This window comes from Lolium rigidum, chromosome 4 (genome assembly GCF_022539505.1).
Source record: "Lolium rigidum isolate FL_2022 chromosome 4, APGP_CSIRO_Lrig_0.1, whole genome shotgun sequence".
Classification (NCBI taxonomy): domain Eukaryota; kingdom Viridiplantae; phylum Streptophyta; class Magnoliopsida; order Poales; family Poaceae; genus Lolium; species Lolium rigidum.
In genome coordinates this window covers 21,021,747-21,039,610 of record NC_061511.1, presented here as the reverse complement: position 1 = coordinate 21,039,610, position 17,864 = coordinate 21,021,747, and the positions used below count along the sequence as shown (strand labels likewise).

Genomic DNA, 17,864 nt, shown 5'->3' with positions numbered 1-17,864 from the left:
GCATATTACTTAATGCTAAAATGGATGTATCTATAACTAAAATATGTCTAGATACATCTATATTATGATTAATATCAGATGATATGGAGGGAGTAAAAGAAGCCAGCTGTTATCTCCAAGGAAAAAGTAAAAAAATACACCACCAACTCATTTAATGGTAAACACATACAAATCGAGGAGAGTGTCCTGTTGTGACCGTGACCCCGGAGCCTCTCGAGAAAAAAGGAAAAAAAAAAAGACAATGGTCTCCGCCATGGACGGAGCCGCCGCCGCCGCCGCCTAAATCCCCTCTTGCGGCTCCGCCCCGGTTGCTGAATCCGCCGTCCCCTCCTTCGACCGAAGAACGCCTCCCAGCTCGTAAGCGTTCTATCCCTCTTCCCCTCTGCTCTGTACAGCGAGGATGTGATTCTTTGTCTCCAGTACAAACCGGCGCTTCCGGGTGTAAACTGTCACGCTCGTCGTCCGTGCAGCTCGAGGCACCGCGACTCCCGGCGGCGCAGATAGACCGCATTGCCGGCGCCGACGCTCTCCCAGCCCTATCGCCGCCGAATCCTGTGTCCCATCCCGACGCCGCCAACGCCCGCCGTCCCTCTTCTCCGGCGTCAGCCTGACATTCTCTCCGGTACAGGCCATTCCTCCTCGTCCCCTCCCCTCCCCTCCCCTTCCTTGTCCTCACCACGGATGTCTAGATGTGGTGGTGTTATTCTGTTTAGTTTGCGACTGTTCTCGTCGGTTGGGGAATGATCAAACCGATTCTTGTTCGTAGACTTCTTGCATTCAGCTAGATTTCTTCTGAGCAATGCTATTTGTAACTGCTATCATTGCCTATGGGCTATGGTCCATGTTTTCTCTGTAGCTTACCTTTCAGTACAATTTTAGCATGGCCTCCTCGGGGTGACTCGAGACCTTGCTGTTAGGACAAAAAAGGAACTTTTGGTTTCATGGGGTAAAAGTGAAAGTAAAAAAATATGATTCTCTGAACCATCAGTATGATGGATCGTTTCTTACTATCATTGTATAATAAGTAACCTAAAGAAGGAGGTGAACGATTCCTGGGCTGGGGACAACTGTTAACTCATGCAAATTGCTCCATGCAAGTATTGAAAAAGGAATCTGGTTATCTGGGTGGTACTTCCTCCCTCTTGGCCTCTTGGGTCTTGATCCTTGAGTCTTCTTTGTCATGAGAACACCAGCACTGTTTTAATTCGTTTTCCTTCACATCAAGAGAAAGTTCTGTGCTGCTCTTGCTTTTTTGTAAGTTCAAGAACCATTAAATTTCATGTGTGTGTCCTCCATATTGCTTGATAGCTCGATGGATGTTACAAAGCTTTAGTTTACTGCTACTAGCTGCTCGAGTAGTACCTACTAGCTCATGATCGGTTCGAAATATCTCTCCTTTCTTTTCAGAGGAGCTTAATGTATGATATACTTCTGCTTGTATGTGATTTCGCATTGTTGTGCTGCTTCCTTCATACCATACATCTTTCAAACTGTTTTTTTTTTTCTTTTGGGATATCAATCAAATAAAGGTGGCTTTTTTAAACTCCTTTTGATCAATGTTTAATTCATATTTTCTGTCTAGCTAGCGTTGTCCATATTTTCTTCATATCCACTGAGTTGTTAATCTGGCTGCCTTTTGTTTTAGTTCAGTCTAGTCTCTTGTTTATTGTTAAAATTACTTGAGCTCAGAACTATTTCTGTCGGGGGACAGTGTTCTATTCTTGGTTTATTCTAGTCCACATTTATGTTCATGGGTATCAAGTTCCCTGTACTATTCTTGTGACTAGAAACTACAGCTTGTTGGCACGAAAATATGATAGACTGTTAAAGTTTACTTGAGTACGTGCTGCTCAGTTCTAAGTGATTCACAATGTTTAGCGTCTAGTATCTATATTGATCTGTTCTATTAGCCAATGAAAAATGTGTTCCTCACGCTTGTAGAAACAGATGTATGAAAACAAAATACAGATGTAGGGCTGTCAACGAGCCAAACTCGAGCGAATACTCCCCAGCTTGGCTCGAGCTCGATTTGTATTTCGAGCCTACCAGTGAGCTCGAGCTCGTCTCGCCAGCTTAATGTTGGATTCGAGCTTGGTTTGCCTGGCTCATCATAGGCTCGTGAGCTAAAGGTTTTTTTCTACCACAACATTTGTGCAGTAGACAGGACATTTGTGCGGTAGACAGGTGCTAGCGCAGTGCGTACGTTTGACCTCTCACACTGGCTCTCGCTTTATAGCTACTGGTCCATCTTGTTTTCACCTAGTAAAGCGAGGTGGTACTAAATATGCTAACGATGCTACATCCTACAGAGCACAAGCAATAAGGATGGCCCTAATCAGTTGCGTTGTCTTTGGGTCTGGGCTCCCACGGCACTTGGGTCAAACTTCAGATGGGCTTTTACATACATACATATTTGAAAGGCACGTGAGAATTGGCGGTCAAGACATCGTGAGCAGCCCAGATTCTACGACATTTGGAGGACAATTACCTCGGTCGCGGCAGAGTACAACCATCGATCGAGCAGTATTGAACAATTTGAGTTCGAGCTTGCTTACCTCGCGAGCCTCAAGCGAGGTTTGAGTTCGGTTTGATTAGGTACCCAGTGCTGAGAGCTCCCGCACTGTGCAGGGTCTGGGGAGGGTGTTAGTGGCAAGCCTTACCCTCACGAAGTGCAATGTGAGGAGACCGCGACTCGAACCTGGGACCTCTCGGTCACAGGCGGTGAGGCTCTACCGCTGCACCAGGCCCTCCCTTCTGATTAGGTGTTGAGCCGAATTCGAGCCGAGCCTATAACGAGGCAAGCTCAAACGGTTTGTCGAGCCCGAATATTTTTGACAATCCTATACAGATGATATAATAGTACCCAATCCTATTAAATCCGTGTTGCTGACTTCTTGATTCTACTTTCCAGTATATGCCCATACCTAAAATTTTACATGATACTACCTACCAGACCTGGTTCTAAGTGTATGTAAAGCTGTAATGGACACATCATAATTTGCAAACCTATGTCAGGCATTGTAACTTCAATCACTAAAGCATGTCCTTTTTTAACTACATTTATTTGAGGTGTCGAGCATGTAAAAATATGGTATAAACTGACAACATCGGCATGTCATTAATTAAGGAAAGATTGGTGTTGCTAACCTTGGTTTCCTGGCAACTGCAGTTTATAGCTTATGAAGTCACATACTTGGTTAAATGGATTTATTTTCTGCATTTACTAGCAGCCATGTATATGAAGATTGCTCACTGCATAATTGGTATGCTCTAAATGATGTGTTATTTTGAGAGTGCTAAGTGTAAATTGCCATGTGTGCTTTCTTCTGAACCACATATTCTCTTAGTCTTTATACGTTAGAGAATCAGATTCAAATACGTCTGTTATTTTATTTTGTAATTTCTTGGGCAATGTATAAGTTATGATGGTCTACCTGTGTATGAATGTATAGGCCAATTTCAGTCCTCTTGAAACTGAGCTTTTACTTGGTTCATCATCTGTGAATTGTGTATGGTACATCAAGATACTTTCACAAGAGGATGTGCATAAGTTGGGCAAGCAAGGAAATGCTCCACGTCACCTTTCCGAAGTGCAGGACTGTTGACAACTTACAGTCTCCAACAAGAGAAGTGTTTGAGCAGTTTCCACGAAGCTTGTCTCATGTTTAAAATATGTCACTTAAACATATTGTAAGGTGGTTTTAATCATGTTGCTTTTCATTGCTTTAAAATTGTTTTTATTTGAATAACTATGACATCCTTGTCACTGTTATGAAACTGATCTTGTAAAGATTACCCCCGTGTGGTAAACAATTACGATAAGGGGATTGGGTGAAAGGGAGGGGTTCACCAAATCCCCTCCCATCCCTAATCCCCTTGGGGGTAAAAGAAAAACTCCATTGGTAAAGGAGGCCTGTGGAAGCCTTATTTTGCTTGGATTGCTCTGGTCTTCTCTTTTTTCCCACTAATCAAATCCAAAATAACGATCATCAATATCAGTCTGAGTTCTCAGTGGTAGGATTATCCGTACCAATGCTGTAATATTAGTCGATGGATCTGGACACGGCAGTGCACGAATGTCATCCCCTTTGTGAAGATTTCTTCTTTACCCTCTCTTGGTTGTAGGAATAGCACAATCTCGTGCCGGTGATGGGTTTCTGTTCATTTATTGCCTTTTTGCTGACCGATTTCAGCATCGGTTGTCTTGGACATTGCTTGAATAAATTTGTATGTGTACATTGCATGGTGGATCATCCTTTGATCATGTAAAAAGAATACTAACTGAAGTAATGGTTTTTGGGATTTGTTTTGGTCAGATTGTATAGAAATGTGTGTATCTGTGAGAAATACTGCTATATTAATGTTGTTGTCATCTTTTCCTTTTGCAGGGCCAGGTTTTGAGTCGTCTTTGATCAAGATGGTAGTAGTGGACCTTGGTGGTTGGTCTATTCACGTGTTCCTCCTTAGCTAGTGTGCTCACTTGGTGGTTTTTCTTGCTAAATGCAGGTCAAAATTGAAGATTTTGATGAGGATGGCGCTGTTAGCGCTCGTGCCGGGGTTCTTAGGAATGCTGGTGTGGACCCACAGCCTGATCTCACACATGCTAGTGTTAAGCTGGAGGTGATATTTGCCTTGAAACCTTGTAGTATAAAAGTGTTGATTGATGTATTTGCAAAAATGATTGTAACAAAGTGAACTCCTTAGGTATATTGCAAATAGAAATGGTGAATCACAAATTCGTAGGACCACCACAATATTGAGACACTGTTCTTGGCCTTGATTAATTTCTGAAAATTGATTGTTGTTCTTGACTCTTACTGTAGGAAGGTCAGCCAAGCTCGTCATCCAATAATTTGAGATCACAATTTATTGGCATGGGATTTTCACCAATGATGGTTGACAAGATGATTCAGAAACATGGTATGCTATTCTCTATGAAATGGATTTTTGGATATGCGTAGAGATATGCAACTTTTGTTTTGGTTTCCTTATATTTCCGTTGGGTTTATACCTAGCCAACCCCAACTTGCTTGGGAAAAAGGCTTTGTTCTTGTTGTTGTAGAGATATGCAACTTTTACAGCAATCAACACACAGTTAAAAAGACAAATGCCTTTCTACCTACAAACTAATTATCGACTGATCTCCCATCCAGGTGATCATGATTCTAACACTATATTGGAGTCGCTTTTGTCCCATCCTGTAAGTTTTTCTCATTATTCGTGCATTCTCTGGTTGATATGTTGGGGCAGTAATAGTGTTTAACACTAACATAATGGTCTCTTTTATAGTAAATTCTTCCCTTAACTAACTCTGCGTATATTGTTTCTGCCTATAGTGCTTTATGTTTCAGTGTCCTTGGTTGAATAGTTTTTTGTCACTACTTTCTTTTCACAATCATTAATAGGTAACTGAATCTGTGGAATAAAATAAAGCATCAAAAATTGTTTAGGCTGATATTGAAGGAAACCTCTTTCCTTAGTATATTCGCTTTTCTTGCATAGCATTATCCTTGTACTTAATTGCTACCATGATTTACAGCTATTTTACTTAGTATATTTATGTATGCATGAATCTTCAAATTCTCGTTATTGGTGTTAAGATTTTGTTTCTTCTATGTAGCCATACCTTCATTTTGTGTAGTGTTGTATTGTTGGTGTCGTTTTTAGTTTTTTTTATTAATGTTTATATTTTTTGTTACATATCGTGAAGTGTTGGTTTTAGTTTTTATTGCTGTTTATATTGTGTGTTACATATCGATAAAAAGAACTAAATTTGTTCTCTCTAAATTTCTAAAATTAACTTTTATGTTTTAGTCTTCTCAGAATTCTGGATCTGAATCATCAAGTTCTTTGGGGAGTCTATTTGATTCTGATAATGAAGAAACAGTTTCTCCTTTACTGTCTAGAAGAGAAGCTAACCAAGACATCAAAGTGATTTCCTAGCTCAAGCTTGTCGTCATATTCTTTGTTTTGATTTCTCTTGACCAGTTTTCTAAATTCTAATTTCAGCCTGAGCTGGATTCTTTCTCAGAAAGGAGTTCGTATTTACTCAGTATAATGAATTTCTCCCAGGAAGAAGTTGATATGGCATTCAACCAGCTGGGTATGTGATTCTGCATTGATTTGTAAAGTAGCAAAAATATTTTTTGATATGTTTTTATCGTGTAGTGTTGATCTGATTAGAGCAAAGTTTTAATTAGTTATAGTTGAACCAGTACGACACCCTTGTAATTCTGTCAGAACACCATTTGTTTAGTATAGACAGGACAATTTAGGTGTGTTTATAATGATTTACTTCATAATATACATTATAATAATAATATGTTTAATTCAGGTGAGGAAGCGCCACTTGATCAGCTTGTGGATTTGATTGTCACTGCTCAAGGAGCAGGTTTCTCAGGAGGCAAGGAAAATGGACATGCTACAAATGAGGTAGTGCCTTTTGTTTTCTCTCGCAGTTGTTTCTACTTCTGAATCTTGATCTTTGTAAATATAAAGTAAAGTTAGAGGTATCCAACCATCTGTACTGTATACATTTGCTTGTTAACAATACTAACAGCCAACAACTGCAGTATAAAACTTCAGACAGGAATGCTAACGGTCTATCATGGTTGTTGCTTATGTTTAAATTTTGTTTTACTTTCTTCAACACCTTGTATGTGTTGGATTCTGGATTGCATACAAAAGGTGATCAACTAACAGGCTGGAACTTAATTTTTAAATGACGCCTTTTCAGGAAATGGTTGAATCGTTGTATGGGGAAATGGATAAAATTGTTTCTTTGCTCCGTATGGGTTTTACCGAGGAAGAAGTGTCACTTGCTATTGACAATTTTGGTAAGTTTTCTTTTATATTATTCAATATTGTGAGCTTCGTTACTACTTTTACTAGATATTGTCAATCCTCCTTCTAAAGATGATTTACGATATTCTTCCAGTGGGTTGCTTATAATCTTTGCTAGTAGCATTTACACAAACAACATACTTTTCATGCTTTTAGCAAGCATTATTTGGTGCCTTTTAGATTATCTTAACCTGCATGCCTACTTTGTATGTAACATGACTCCCCAAGTATACTGACATTATCAAAGTCTAATGACCATTAAATTCCATCTGATCAGGTTTATTAGTCATGCGTGTATCCCTATGTTGTCAAATAAACAGTACTATCAAATCTCATACTCCCTCTGGTCAGGTTTATTAGTCATGCATGTTTCCCTATGTTGTCAATTTGACCTATATAATATAAACTATATAACACAAAAATATTATTATTAGTATATATAACAACTAAAGTTTCTAATGATATATTTTTTGCAATATATATCTCATATTAAGTTGGTAAAATTAATAACCTAGGGATACTTGCTGGGCCTATAAACCCGACCGGAGGTATTATACATATGTCATGACACATGCTCCCCAAGTACCCACGTGCAAAACTAATGAAACAGGATGTTAGGACAGAACCACAGTTGCAGCCACAATTTTAATGTATCAGTATGTCATTTATATGCTGGCGAGTACATGTTTTACTTATAGTCTACTACTGTTTATTTGTTTGTTTGTTCTGATGAGCTCCTACAAACCTTATAATGTCACTTTTCTTATTCTTTTCAGGTCAGGAAGCACCAGTCCAGGAGCTGGCTGACTCAATTTTTGCAAGGCGTATTGCCAGTACCATTGAGCAGAAACAGGTAATGAATGATATTCATTTCTCACTGCTACAGACTTCTTGTTCTAGAACTTTTACATAATTCATCTTGTATATAATAAGGTTGATTATACAGTAGACTTGTAGGTTAGATCAATTTTTTTACATAAACAAGTTCTATAATATTCTTTATGATGTTTTTTAGTTGGTTTATTTAATTTACCAAAGTTTGTAACTTTGTGATTTACTATATCATGTAACTTCGTAGCACTGACTTCAGTTCATATGGAAAGTGCTATCTTCTTTACATGTGATTATGGATACAAAGCATATAGTAAAATTCAATTAACAACCGCTCTCGTTTGTAATCTGACATCTTATGTTCTTTTGTACGCAGGTCAAAACTGAGCCTGAATTTCTAGGTGAAACAGAAACTGAGTATTCAACATCCCATCAGAGGTTGAGTTACTATGATGATGATGATGACAAAAAAAGGGTGAAAAAGGCTAAGCATGTGCTTGGAGATGATAGAGGGGCCTCAACTAGTCGTGTTGTCAGGCAACCTAGCCTTACTCCTTGGTCAAGTGATCGTTTTGGGTCATATAGTGATGGGTCTATGAAGGAAGAAGTTCATGAAGTGGCATCAGGCTCTCGTGCAAATATTCGTGGCGATCTAGCCAAACCTCCATATTTCCTGTATGGAAATGTCATTGACATCACCAAAGACACATGGCATAAACTTTCAGGTTTCTTGTTGTGTGTGCAACCCGAGATTGTGAATACTCAGTTATTCTCAGCTCTATCAAGAAAAGAAGGTTATATTCATAACCTACCAACAGAGAGAAGACGGGTTCTGAAGTCACCAGGTACCATTGAAGAAGCATTGTCATTCACAAGAAAGTTTTGGCCATCATGGGACAAGAGAAAGAAGATTTATGGTGTTAATTTAGAATTGGCGGGAACTGAAAAGATTTGTGGGGAGTTGGAGAGAATGATAAGAGATTCACGAGGAAATCTTTCAGAAGAAAAGCAAGCGCGGATTATACACCAGTGCAAGATGGCAAATCTTATCTGGACTGGGCAAGACAGGTTGAGCCCTCTGCAGCCAGACCAACTGGAACGGATATTAGGTTATCCATCTAACCATACAAGTTTGCCTAATCTAAATCCACAAGACAGAATTGCTGCTATGACATATGCATTTCAAACCGATACCATCGCTCATCTCTTATCGGTCCTAAAAAACATGTATCCAGATGGGCTGAGGGTACTATCTATCTATAGTGGTGTTGGGGGAGCAGAGGTTGCTCTGCACCGTCTTGGTATTCGACTGAAGTGTGTAGTGTCTGTTGAGGAATCTGATGTGAACCGGAAGATCCTGAAACGGTGGTGGGCAAGAACAGAGCAGGCTGGAGAGCTGAAACAACTAGATAGCATCAAGAAGCTGAAGACCGATCTTCTTGAGGAACTAATGGATAAATTTGGTGGCTTTGACTTAGTTGTTGCTGGAACCTACAGTTCATGCAGAGGCGGGACTACAGTGAGTGCTAACATGGGCATGGACTCTGGTCAGTTCTTTGAGTATGTTCGTGTTGTTCAAAGAGTGAGAAGTATGCATGGGCTGAATTAGTTCTTTTCTTATATCACTCTTTCCTTAACCATCCATCTTCGACAAGGTGTTGTTTATGCGTCTTGTTCCATTCTGTAGCATTATTTGGACCTGTGGATGGTAGTAGGATCGAGATGTACGCTTTGACAGCTAGAGAACTCTGTACTATCTCTTTATCAGTGAATGATGAATGATGAGTTAACTGTTCTTAACAGTCTGTTTGTGTGCTGATTTTGTTTTCACGGACATGATCTGTGTCTTGTATGCATATGTGTGTGTGCCGATTTAGTTTTTCACAGCCAGAATCTATGTCTTGTATGTCTCTGTCTGCAAGCTGATGAAAGGGTTTGTTCACAACCATGATCAGATCTTTGCCGATGATGGTCTTAGGTACAGACAGCAGTATATGTAAGTTTGCTGACTTACATTCTGTGGTTTTTTTTTCCCCTTTTCAGGTTAAGAAATGATCAGGTACCTTGTTAAGATGCTTCAAACAATTGTATGTGTTAATCCATGTGACATGAGCAGTTTCTTCATTGCCAAGATAAGCACATCAGATCAATCCAGTCAAGTTTTTGAAACAATGGTAAGCGATTTGATTGGTGTGCGATCGTGCTTGAATGATGAGTGAACTATCCGTCTGTTCCTTATTAGCTGTATATTAACAATTAATCGGTGGTACACGAGTTATCCTGTTTCATTTGGTTGGTTTGGTCATGTTTCTGTGTTGTTTGAAGAGTTGAAGTCCTTTCTGTTTATATAGATGTTTGATAATGTCAACAAACGGATCAAAGCAACTCTTTCTTGTTATGTTGTAAGCTTGCAAGTTCTACGAGTTTCGCCCTTTTTATAGTGTTAAAATTAAATGCCCCAGTTCTGTGTTAACTCTTTTTTTTGTAAAATTACATGTGAACAGGGTGCCTGCTGTTTCCTGTATGTGTCATGATGATAAACGAATTTGTTCACAGCCACGATTTTCATCTTGTATGTGTCTCTACATATTGTCAATTGTCATGTTGATAAAAAAATTCTTGAAACAATGGTACGCTAATTGATCTCTTCGTAACTTGTGTGCGTGCATTCTGATAAAACTTTGATCATGGCTACCAGAGAGAAAAAAATATCGAATGGAGAATATCTTAGAGAAAAATGATGAGTTAACTATTTTTAACAGTGCCCCCGCTGTATCTTGTATGTGTCTTCACAGCCATGATCTATGCCATGCATGTCTCTGTCTGCAAGCTGATAAAAGGGGCTTGTTCACAACCATGATCAGACATTTTCCTATGATGGGCTGAGGTACAGATACGTAAGTTTCCGATTTACATATTCTGTGGTTTTCCCGTTTCAGTTTAGAGGAAACCTGTAATGCTGCTTCAAATAATTTTAACTGTAAATTTGTGTGGTATGCTATACAGTACATATTAAAGATAAGTACTCCCTCTTCTCCATATTAGTTGGCGCTGATTTAGATGGATCATCTAAATCGAAGACCACTAATATAGAGCAGAGGGAGAATATCATACCAGTTCACTCAGATTTCTTGAAACAATGTTATGCTAGTTGTTTGGTGCACGTATCCGCATGCTGATAAAAACAGTTTGATCATGGTCAAGAATAAAAGCTTGGTTGATGTTCTAGGATAGACATGGGACAGCAGTAGGACACCTACTCAAGTTCAACAACTTGCAGGTCCTGGAGATTTGCCAACTTATCCAGTTTGTACCAGGGTTGGGCAAATACTAAAAACTGGACAATGTGATGAGTACAAATGAATTTATACCTCAATCCATGAAGAAATATTGGACCAAGCATTTGCCGTACATAGGGTGCATCCTTCCTTGTATGGTGCTATAGAAACTGGTACATGAGCTCAAGGGAGAATGGTCGAACACTTAGCACCTACTTTACAGAACCATGGGTGATTTGTTACATCGGCAGTAGGGGGAAAAGAATACATGGCATCGATGAGAAAAAAGAAAGAATAATAATCACATGCATCGTCGCCTATATCCCACGTGGCTGCAGGCAATTTCAAACTCCTCAGGTTTCTAGTAGACGACAATTGGATTGATTCTGAACTAATCTTCAAGCCGTCCTCTGACAGATCACCATCCTACAAAGGCGCATTGCTTCCGAGCATGTTCAGGGATGAGCTTCACCAGGATGTCCATTGGCACCCCCTTCAACTCTGTTCAAATCAAACACACCAAAGTTGCAGGTAAGTAGTTGATGGTCGGTTCTTAGACTTTTGATTAGTGCAACCAAGTTGATATTGCAGACTTACCATGGGACTTGAAGTTGAAGAGGGGAGGAAGGAAGCGGCCATTTGGTAAGCGGGTGTTTGGATCCCGGAGTTCATCAAAGAATGGATGGATTAATGCTTCCAACTGTCACAAGTAAAGCAAGTGGCTATGTAAGCGACAACAATTACAGCGTGTGCAAAACAATGCTTGTTCAAACAATGCAGTGACACTCACAGCAGTTGACCGAAGGCTTGGTGAATACTGCAATAGTCTGGAAACAAGATCTACTGCTTCAGCAGGCATTCTTTTGTGGAAGATCTGATCAGGACAAAAAAGTAGTAATGTTAAACTGCAGCTTTTAAGGCAAATAAAACAGTAACCATGCAAGGTTCCTACCTTGTGCCATGGGTGAGCTTTGATTTGTGGGAACTTAAACTCGGTATAATTTGGATTCATGCACTTAATTTCTTCTCGTGTAGGGGTTCCTAAAACCTGAAAAAAATTATGTAGATAGGAGTAAATACAACTGACATGCAGTAACTTCCTTGGGGAAGAAAGATTGTTAGTTTACCTTGATGATTTCAACAAGCTGGTCAACGCCACTGTCCCCAGGGAATATAGGCTATTACAAATAAAGCAGGTCTTAGGAAGACAGATTCAATAAGCTGGAAAGTTCAATAACCTCATATAAATTGTGATGACTTACCTGTCCTAGAAGGAGTTCAGCAAGAACACAACCAGCAGACCAAACATCAATTGCCGTTGTGTATTCTGTAGCACCAAATATGAGCTCTGGGGCTCTGTAGTACCTTGAACAGATATAGGAAATATTTGGTTCTCCTTTGACCTATCAGGAGTACAACATAATTAGGCACCATGAAAATGCCAGTGCTGTGCTATGAACATCAGGTAAGGTGTAATCATACCAATACTTTGGCGCTGCCAAAGTCACACAGCTTCAACTGATGAGTATGTGGATTCACCTGGCAAAAATAATCTTTCATCAAACCATTCAACTACACCAAAATTAGTGCGCAACTAAGCATGCAAGGTTTCAGGAAGGGTTTGATCAATTTGTAATAAATGTACCAGCAGATTTTGAGGTTTGATGTCCCTGTGGCACACTCCAATGCTGTTATGAATGTAGGCCAAAGATCTACATATCTGTCAATTATAATCAAATTTACAAGTTATGATCAATGCAGAGTAGTGCCTGAGTAGACCACAAGGTTTCGGTGTGAAAAGCCATAAACTATTACCTGATACATATACAATTTTGCATATATCAACGGCATGCGTTGGTTCATCTTGTTGTAATGTTTAATGACACGATGAGCAGTCTCCGGCACATATTCAAGCACCAAGTTGAGGTAAAGCTCCTCCTTCTCAGTCTTTGAGAAAAAACAATGCTTTAAAGCCACAACATTTGGGTGATCAAGAACTCGCATCGTTTGCAGCTCACGGTTCTTATATCTCTTGTCTTGAAGAACCTTCTTTATAGCTACAGTCTCGCCAGTTTCAAGACACTTGGCCTATGCAAGATTATTCGAAAAAGTCGGGGCCATCAGGTATTACCGGATAAACGTGTACTCAACTTAACACACTTGTGAACTAAATAATACTGATTCGTCCAGCAACAAACCTGGAAAACAGTTCCAAACGACCCATGTCCTACCACACGCTCAGCCATGTAGCTAATGGTCTGCAATGCAAGATGCATAACTCAGCACACAGAACATATTGAGTTACAGAGAGGATCGTGATGACGCCACTTATGAAGATTTTTAAAAATACCTGTTTTGCTTGTCCATTTCTTCCCTCAATGCTTGTGACTATAATATGGCCTGGTTCCGTCCCATTGCCGTTGACTACAATATCTTCAGGGTCCTGCATTGTTTGCAAACATGATTAGGAACTGATCAGCTGCCAAAAGACAATAAGGGGTGAAGTGGTCAAACACTCTAGGCACATTACCTGATCATCCCTTATGCTCATGTTGCTCATCTGATTCGGCAGATGACCAGCATCACCACTTGTACTGGTGTCACTCCGCAAGCCCACAGAAGGACGCATCGCACCAACCGAGGCCATAATGTGGTAGATTAACCTAATATGAGATGCAGGCTACCGTTCAATAGTCACGGTCCTCTTGGTAAACCTGCAAATGACGACATTACTGTGAGTCAAAAGTCGCCTAGAGCTAGGTCGCAAGTTACTAGGTAAGCCGATCTCCTAGCGAAAGTCGTGATAATGCTTAGTGTTGGAATGCCGTCCGTTTCTAGTTTCAGATAATTTCTACTGTTCGATAGGCTTGAAGGTGCCGAAAAGGCAGCCATTCCTATCCAGATTGGAGCGCTAGCTCGATCAAATTTGCCATCATAAACATGAAAACAATCAAATTCTCCTGACAAGCATGAAAACAGTGGCCAGCTCAACCAAATTCTGATCCCAAACACGAAAACAGTTGCTAGCTCGACATATCCAGCGAAGCCGATACCCGCCATTTGCTTCCAAACCTCTTTGACTAAATTCTACGGTTCCCGGCATAGAAATGAAAAGAAAAATCAACGCTTCCTCGATCCAGGTCACCGCATCAGCATCGAAGCCAGCACCCATCCTCGCAAGCTCGTCCCACCATCCAAGACGCACGCTTTCATACCATGCAGCAGAGGAAGCAACCGAGCTCCGAACCCCGCGACCACGACTCCACGAGGGACACGAGCACCTATCCTCCGAATGGGACGCGGAGGTACCACCTACCCTAAGTCTAAGATCGCCGCGCCCGAGAACCGCGCCTCCCTCGCGCACGAACCCCGCCGGAATCGCCGGATCCAGGGACAGCGGACACAAGAATTGATTGACCGGTCGATGGATTACCTGCCGGACGAAAAGGAATCCCCGAATCGGAGCGGAATCCGGCTGCCGCGGGGACGAATTGTTCCCCCTCCGTCCCCAGCCAGCCAGCTCCGGCGCGGCGGGAGGATCGGAGGAGAAGAGGGGGGGCCGGGGCGGCGAGCGAGCCAGCGACCAGAGCAAATGCGAGGGTGGGGAGCCAGCGGCCAAGATGTTAGTTATAATAGAGAGAGAAATTAGTCCTTGATTAATTAATTGGTTCGGTTTATTTACTCGTGTTAATTCCAACCTGTCCCTTTGACCGTTGAAAGGGCTCCGGTGCCGCACCGCCCTCCTCGTGTCATGTGGTGTGGGCCCCTTGTTTCCATCTGTCCAACTTTCTAGACTTTATATTTTGTACTAATTTGACCGTTAATTTGGTTGATAAAATACAAATTATATGTCTACGAAATCTATATCGTTATATTCATATTTTAAAAATCTTTCTAACGATATATTTTGATGACACATACTAGTAGTTTATATTTCATTAATCAAAATAATGGTCAAAGTGTCTTCTTAAACTAAGTGCTTGTCTATTAAATTGATCCGGAGAAAGTTACATCGATTCAACCATTTACTAGATTGGCATCGGTCATAGCTCTACATGGTCTATTTAGCAATCATAGATGTACATATCTTGTTGCATTTTCTTGTTTTTGAGCTCCTTCTTGTGTTTTGTTGTCCTCGGTGCGGGGGCGGTGTAACAAAACTCGGTTAAGCTATTGTGATGGTGAAACCACAACCATAGCTTAAGCTTCGTATGAAAAAAGAAAGTACATCTCTGTTGAATTGTTGACATACAATGTCTATGTCTATCATGACAGCCTATTTGACGGTTCGACGGCGAGCATGGACGGAAGGTTGCACCAATTTATTTTACTGACAATTGACTAAACAAATCATCACACATAAATCTTGATCGCTTTTTTACCACGTTTCTGTATATCTTATCTACTGCGCATCCTAGGGCCTATTTGATTCATAGGAATGTTGGAGTAAAAATCATAGAAGTAGGAAATTTATTCTCTGGTGGCACTATTCATGCATTTGATTCAAAGGAATAAGGTATAGAAAAAGTGTAGGAATTTTTCCATCGGTTCAGCTTTCATAGGGAAATCAAAGGAATTCCACAATCTACTCAAACCTCTTTTCTACAATCCTATGCATAAAAAAGAGACAAAGATCATAAGTTGCATCATAATGATCTAATCTTACCTTTACATTTATTTTAATCATGACTTAGTTATGGTTTTAAGGATTTCTATGTTTTTTCCTATTCATGGGAATCAAACACGCAAGTTTGCAAATTCATGTGCTTTTACAACCCTATATGATTACACATACATTTCTATAATGTTCCTGTATTTTTCATATTTCTACATTTATAAAATCATGTGAATCAAATGCACTTAGCATGCACACTGAAGTGTAACTATTGTTCAAGTATGCATCTTGATATGGATGTTCACTATAAATTTGTTAGTGTCTGTTTCTTTCAACACATGCTGTAAAATTGTTCCAAGGAGCCGTTTCCAAATTAGACACAACTACCTTTTCTTCTTCATTTTCCCTTCCACCTCACCTTCAACCTTACGTGGCAAGAATAGATACGCGTCATTAGGACCGCAGTTGTGTTAATTATCATCAGGTAGCTGTAATAGAATTCACTAATATATTACTCCGACTGCGTGGCAAGAGCGCTAAGTCGTCTGCTCCGTGGAGGTTCAGCTCCGACTGTGTGCGCCACATTTCGTAGGGCAAAGCGACGCCGACTTACAAAAATGTTGACGTGAAACTTGGTCAAATTTGTTTTGAAGTTGATCAGGCAGTGGCTGAACAGAGCATATGATTGGATATTCTCTCTTCATTTTACACAAACTATAAAAAAAAAAGGTAACATATGATTGGAGGGTCCGGCACACAGGCTGTCTTGGTCGGAGCATGGAACCCACTCCGCCTGCCTGCCTGCCCACAGCAACCAAAAGAAACAGCTTAAAAACAACTCCTACGATCAGATAGAGTACTTGAGAAGCATGGAATTTTTTAGTTTCTTGTAAACTAAAAGCTTGACACTGTTGGCATGCTGGAGCACTCATCGAAAGCTCGGAACAACTTTGAGCAAATCCAGTTTATGTTTTCTTGATTATTAAATACTGAGACAGTCTTTGAGCTTCCCTATTTTATTTTCCTTAACTGAGACAGCCTCCTCCTGTAACATTATAGACCTCTCCTTGTATTTTTTTTTTAAAAAAATTCTTTTAGTAAAGTTGGCCATCCAAGAAGACACCTACCTACTGGACAATCGATGCTTGGCGATCATGACTGTCCCCGGCGGAAAGTAGGAGATGGGAGTATTAATCTGAATTTGCCCAAAGCAAAGCAAAAGGCTTTGGAAGCTGTCGCTGGGATTTGTTCAACACACTTACGACCGGGTTCTTCCCAGCTGCTACATCATGAGTGATGCCTTCTGCCATAACTGTTTGAAGCATATGAGACCCAGCCCGAACAAAGATCGCGCGCCCCCAATCTTTGGTCGTCTTTCTCGAGCCAGGAGCAGAACCAACACAACTTGCCTAGGGTGTGTTTATTTATTTAGTTTACCAGTAGCTATTTCTCCGTGGGATAAGGATAGCCAGTTTATGACTGGCTGCCCTGCATTTAGTGGAGACACACTTCTTTTCTGAATTCATAAAATTTATGTATTTTCCAAAAGGATAAACAAATGCTGCTGTGAATCATAAGAATCTGGCAGGGCCCGCTGCCTCCGTTTTGCAGTTGTTTTATCCTCCACGTTCTCTCGAAGGCAACATTCAGTGTAATTGTCACTATCGACAATGCTGACTGCTGAGTGACCTGAGTCATGTAGAAAACAGATCCACAACAAAGACAACGTCGATGGAACTCCATTGAACTATAAGTAAAACATGATCTAACTTTGAAGATTACCCCGCCAGAAATACAATAGTAAAGCAATTCATAGAATTTAACCTGGTTTAAACATTAGTATTATGTTATATTGACTCTAACACATTGCTGCTTTACCCTTCCATGGGGAACCCACACTCACTCTCGATGCCCCACACATTGCGAGGGAGCCCCGTGCACGACGTGGTATTGCATGGAACGTTGAGCCCGGATCCTCTAACTTAATTCAAGTGACTTTCGGTCGCTAACATGCGGTGTTGTTAGATTAAGGATCTACATGTCAGCAACTCAAAGTTTCTTTGACTCAAGCCACAAAATCTGAATTGCTATGGGTGATCGGTCAAGAGGATATCAATGTGTAGAAAATACACACCGCGCCCGCGCGTACAGGTCCCTCATGACGCCGGAATGACGTCGACCCCAAGTAACCTCGCGCCGCCGTCCTCCTCGGCGCTCACCGCCGCCGCCCCTGCCTCCTCCTCGGCGCTCACCGCCGCCGCCCCTGCCTCCTCCTCGGCGCTCACCGCCGCCGCCCT

At 40.8% G+C, this 17,864-nt stretch overlaps 2 protein-coding genes across 5 annotated transcripts; one reads left to right on the top strand and one right to left on the bottom strand.

The window, feature by feature from the left end:
• The first annotated feature begins 218 nt into the window (after positions 1–218).
• On the top strand, positions 219–9,474 carry LOC124708200 (probable inactive DNA (cytosine-5)-methyltransferase DRM3). Of its 4 annotated transcripts, none has more exons than XM_047239888.1 (11): positions 219–357; positions 4,389–4,420; positions 4,507–4,620; positions 4,824–4,920; positions 5,154–5,200; positions 5,815–5,931; positions 6,010–6,103; positions 6,335–6,432; positions 6,737–6,836; positions 7,620–7,696; positions 8,051–9,474. In XM_047239888.1, exons 2-11 carry the CDS (start codon positions 4,418–4,420, stop codon positions 9,281–9,283), a joined length of 1,980 nt encoding a protein of 659 aa, XP_047095844.1. In that variant the 5' UTR covers positions 219–357; positions 4,389–4,417; the 3' UTR covers positions 9,284–9,474. The 4 variants fall into 4 exon arrangements, with proteins under 4 accessions (XP_047095844.1, XP_047095843.1, XP_047095842.1 ...); XM_047239887.1 differs by lacking the exon at positions 219–357 and adding an exon at positions 487–622; XM_047239886.1 differs by lacking the exon at positions 219–357 and having other exon boundaries at positions 4,285–4,420; positions 5,824–5,931.
• Positions 9,475–11,024: 1,550 nt separating this feature from the next.
• LOC124706296 (shaggy-related protein kinase alpha-like) lies at positions 11,025–14,538 on the bottom strand. Its single transcript, XM_047237950.1, has 13 exons — positions 14,386–14,538; positions 13,483–13,666; positions 13,303–13,395; positions 13,151–13,210; positions 12,768–13,040; positions 12,598–12,672; positions 12,435–12,491; positions 12,215–12,355; positions 12,080–12,130; positions 11,905–12,000; positions 11,743–11,826; positions 11,550–11,652; positions 11,025–11,453 (listed from the first exon to the last, which is right to left on the bottom strand). The coding sequence occupies exons 2-13, from the start codon at positions 13,597–13,599 to the stop codon at positions 11,371–11,373; spliced, it is 1,233 nt and encodes a 410-aa protein (XP_047093906.1). The 5' UTR covers positions 13,600–13,666; positions 14,386–14,538; the 3' UTR covers positions 11,025–11,370.
• Between the last annotated feature and the right edge of the window lie 3,326 nt (positions 14,539–17,864).

Excerpts from the sequence above, each read along its gene's own strand:
- LOC124708200 (XM_047239885.1), top strand. The coding sequence starts at position 4,328 with ATGTGTGTATCTGTGAGAAATACTGCTATATTAATGTTGTTGTCATCT. Across the intron at positions 4,421-4,506 it reads AGTCGTCTTTGATCAAGATG|GTCAAAATTGAAGATTTTGA; the intron begins GTAGTAGTGGAC and ends TGCTAAATGCAG. Across the intron at positions 6,104-6,334 it reads TATGGCATTCAACCAGCTGG|GTGAGGAAGCGCCACTTGAT; the intron begins GTATGTGATTCT and ends TGTTTAATTCAG.
- LOC124706296 (XM_047237950.1), bottom strand. The coding sequence starts at position 13,599 with ATGGCCTCGGTTGGTGCGATGCGTCCTTCTGTGGGCTTGCGGAGTGAC. Across the intron at positions 13,041-13,150 it reads CGTTTGGAACTGTTTTCCAG|GCCAAGTGTCTTGAAACTGG; the intron begins GTTTGTTGCTGG and ends AATCTTGCATAG. Across the intron at positions 11,827-11,904 it reads AAGCTCACCCATGGCACAAG|ATCTTCCACAAAAGAATGCC; the intron begins GTAGGAACCTTG and ends TGTCCTGATCAG.